Source organism: Leptodactylus fuscus, chromosome 6 (genome assembly GCF_031893055.1).
Source record: "Leptodactylus fuscus isolate aLepFus1 chromosome 6, aLepFus1.hap2, whole genome shotgun sequence".
Lineage (NCBI taxonomy): Eukaryota > Metazoa > Chordata > Amphibia > Anura > Leptodactylidae > Leptodactylus > Leptodactylus fuscus.
The window spans coordinates 95,176,318-95,179,548 of record NC_134270.1 but is presented as its reverse complement, the minus strand read 5'-3'; the positions used below and the strand labels follow the sequence as shown (position 1 = coordinate 95,179,548).

The window sequence follows — 3,231 nt, the reverse complement described above, 5'->3', positions numbered from 1 at the left end:
GAAACACAAAACGCAGACAAGACGTACAACAACAAAGGGAGGTCAGGTAGCCAGGGTTCGGTAACAAGAGAGCAATGCAGTGCCAAATCGGAGTCAAGAGAATAGTCAGTAGGAAAGCCAGAGGTCAAGGATAAGCATACAAGTAAATAACAGCAAGCGATACCAGAAAGCAAGGGCAATAACCGGCACCAGTGAGACTGTGAGCCAAGACTAAATAGGGAAGGAAGAACCCGCCCAGAACCTGACAGGAAGAAAAGCTGTCAATCACAGGCAAGACAGATTAACCACTTAATGAACAGAGGCAACCTTGGCAGAAGACGGGTGTGGTGCAAATCCAATTAAGGACAGAGCCGTGTTCACACAGTGCAACTAAAAACTTTAAGCAAATTGTCAAACTGCACACGCCTCCGGCGCCGCAGCATGCGAGCAGAGGGTGGCGCAGAGGCCCGAACAGGCAGAGATGTTACAACCTGATATTAATAAGTATAGTAACCCCAGTATGTACCTGTGTACCTGATATTAATAAGTATAGTAACCCCAGTATGTGCCTGTGTACCTGATATTAATAAATATAGTAACCCCAGTATGTCCTGTGTACGTGATATTAATAAGTATAGTAACCCCAGTATGTACCTGTGTACCTGATATTAATAAGTATAGTAACCCCAGTATGTACCTGTGTACCTGATATTAATAAGTATAGTAACCCCAGTATGTACCTGTCTACCTGATATTAATAAGTATAGTAACCCCAGTATGTACCTGTCTACCTGATATTAATAAGTATAGTAACCCCAGTATGTACCTGATATTAATAAGTATAGTAACCCCAGTATGTACCTGTGTACCTGATATTAATAAGTATAGTAACCCCAGTATGTACCTGTGTACCTGTTTTCTTTCTTTAGTTTCATTTTCCTGGAGCAGCTTCTTTTTCTCCACTTGAGTGCAGGACGGCAGGAGCTCGGCAGGGATAAGCCCCACCTCCTGGGCTCTCCTCAGCCCTCTCATTGGTGGGCAGAGAAAGAAGACCGCGCTCACCCAGGGACCAACACAAACTTTATTAGCACAAATAGTTTCGAGCTGAAAAGCTCTTTGTCAAGTGCACAGAATTAACTGCAGATCCAGTTGCACACGTTGCAAGTGTTTACCCAGTATTTTGAAGAGTTCCAATAAAGCACTTAAAGCATTGAGGGAGCGATATATGGAGTGTCAGCACTTTCTTTCCAGTCTAATCTGGCCCTTTTCTTAAAGACTTAAGGTAGTCCTTGATTGTCTTTTCCACATTGGGTACTGCATAGGCTTGGGCAGCGTAAATTCCTGTACAAGTTCCTACCACAAAGCCAAGGAAAGCAGAAGCCCTGAGTTTGGAAACAATGTAGCCAGCTAAGAATCCCTTGAGAAATGGAGAGCTCAGAAGAGTGCCTTCCTGAGAAACTCCAGCCTGTACTTCGTTCTCCAATTTACGTTGCAGGGTTTCTAACTGATTTTTGAGAAAAGCAAGATCCTTTAGTTTTGGGGAGCCCTCAGTATCTCTGTGACAGACACAGTGAAGGCACTTTTCTCAGGAAGGCACTCTTCTGAGCTCTCCATTTCTCAAGGGATTCTTAGCTGGCTACATTGTTTCCAAACTCAGGGCTTCTGCTTTCCTTGGCTTTGTGGTAGGAACTTGTACAGGAATTTACGCTGCCCAAGCCTATGCAGTACCCAATGTGGAAAAGACAATCAAGGACTACCTTAAGTCTTTAAGAAAAGGGCCAGATTAGACTGGAAAGAAAGTGCTGACACTCCATATATCGCTCCCTCAATGCTTTAAGTGCTTTATTGGAACTCTTCAAAATACTGGGTAAACACTTGCAACGTGTGCAACTGGATCTGCAGTTAATTCTGTGCACTTGACAAAGAGCTTTTCAGCTCGAAACGCGTTGTGCTAATAAAGTTTGTGTTGGTCCCTGGGTGAGCGCGGTCTTCTTTCTCTATATCAGTGGAGGATGGTCTTTAATTGGTATTTCTTGACGTCGTCTGGCGTGTGACCAGTGCTACCTAAACCTGCTCCCATCATTTGTCTTCATGCTATCAGGGTTGTTGTATCCTTTACAACCCTGTCAGGTGAGCGGCCTAATTTTTGTCAGCTTACCTTGTCCTTAAACTTATTACTACACATTGGTCGGCTCGGTGCCTCTTTTCTTTTTATTGCTTTTCTTTTTATTGGTGGGCAGAGGACAGGCAGAGAAAGGGAGGGGGAGAGAGGGGGAGAGAGGGAGAGCGTCCTGAAGCGCTGAGAGGAGCCAGACCCGCAGCTCCTGTGTGTCAGCCGTTGCTGCAGCTTTGGGGCCCCCTGTTGGTGGAAAGTATTCCACCAACAGGGGGCCCCGATCATTATACTCGGGGGTCCGAAAAGACCTCCGAGAATAATGATAGCAGCGGTAGCAGCTGTCACCGGGCCCCTAATGTCCCAGGCCCTGTGGCAGCTGCCTCTGCTGCTATGGTGGTAGTTACGCCATTGTTTGGGGATTTACACTGTTACCTTAGGAGCTCTGCAAGTGAGACATGGTGCCTGAAAAATAATCCAGTAAAATCTGTCCTCCAAAAGCTAAATAGCCCTCTTTCCGTTTCAAGCGCTGCCATGTCCCCGTACATCAGTAAACCAGCATATATGGGGCATTGTAGTGTTCAGGAGAAATTGTGCTACAAAATGCGGGGTGCAATTTTTATTTTAACCCCTTAAGGACACAGCCTAAAAGTACCTTAAGGACCATGCCTCATTTTTCAAATCTGACATGTGTCACTTTATGTGGTAGTAACTTTGAGACGCTTTAATTTATCAAAGTGATTCTGAGATTATTTTTTCTTGACACTTTGTACTTGTCTTTAATTATGAAAAATAGGAAATTTGGTGAAAATTTGAAAAAAAATGCAGTTTTCAAACTTTCATATAGAAAGTCATACTACCCAAATTACTTAATAAATATAATTTACCATATGTCTGCTTTATGTTGCAATCAAACTTTAATCACCCTTTAATTTGTTCGAATATTATAAGGTTTACAAGTCAAACAGTAATTTTCCACATTTTTAAAAATATTTTCAAAACCCATTTTTCAAGGGACCAGTTGAGTTCTGAAGGGGTCTTGATCAGTGGCGTAACTAGGAATGGCGTGGCTCCGTGGCGAACTTTTGACATGGGCCCCCCCCCCCGACCGACACTGACGACTTCGACCGACCCCCTCC

General features: G+C 44.0%; 2 protein-coding genes across 2 annotated transcripts; one reads left to right on the top strand and one right to left on the bottom strand.

The window, feature by feature from the left end:
* Positions 1-1,128: 1,128 nt before the first annotated feature.
* Positions 1,129-1,531, bottom strand: LOC142210023 (SLC35A4 upstream open reading frame protein-like; the record flags this gene model as incomplete). Its single annotated transcript, XM_075279053.1, has 1 exon — positions 1,129-1,531. A coding segment is annotated over one exon (300 nt), but the record flags the coding sequence as incomplete, so codon positions are not given.
* A 31-nt stretch (positions 1,532-1,562) lies between these two features.
* On the top strand, positions 1,563-1,869 carry LOC142210022 (SLC35A4 upstream open reading frame protein; the record flags this gene model as incomplete). The annotated part of the gene is made up of 1 exon (XM_075279052.1): positions 1,563-1,869. A coding segment is annotated over one exon (204 nt), but the record flags the coding sequence as incomplete, so codon positions are not given.
* Between the last annotated feature and the right edge of the window lie 1,362 nt (positions 1,870-3,231).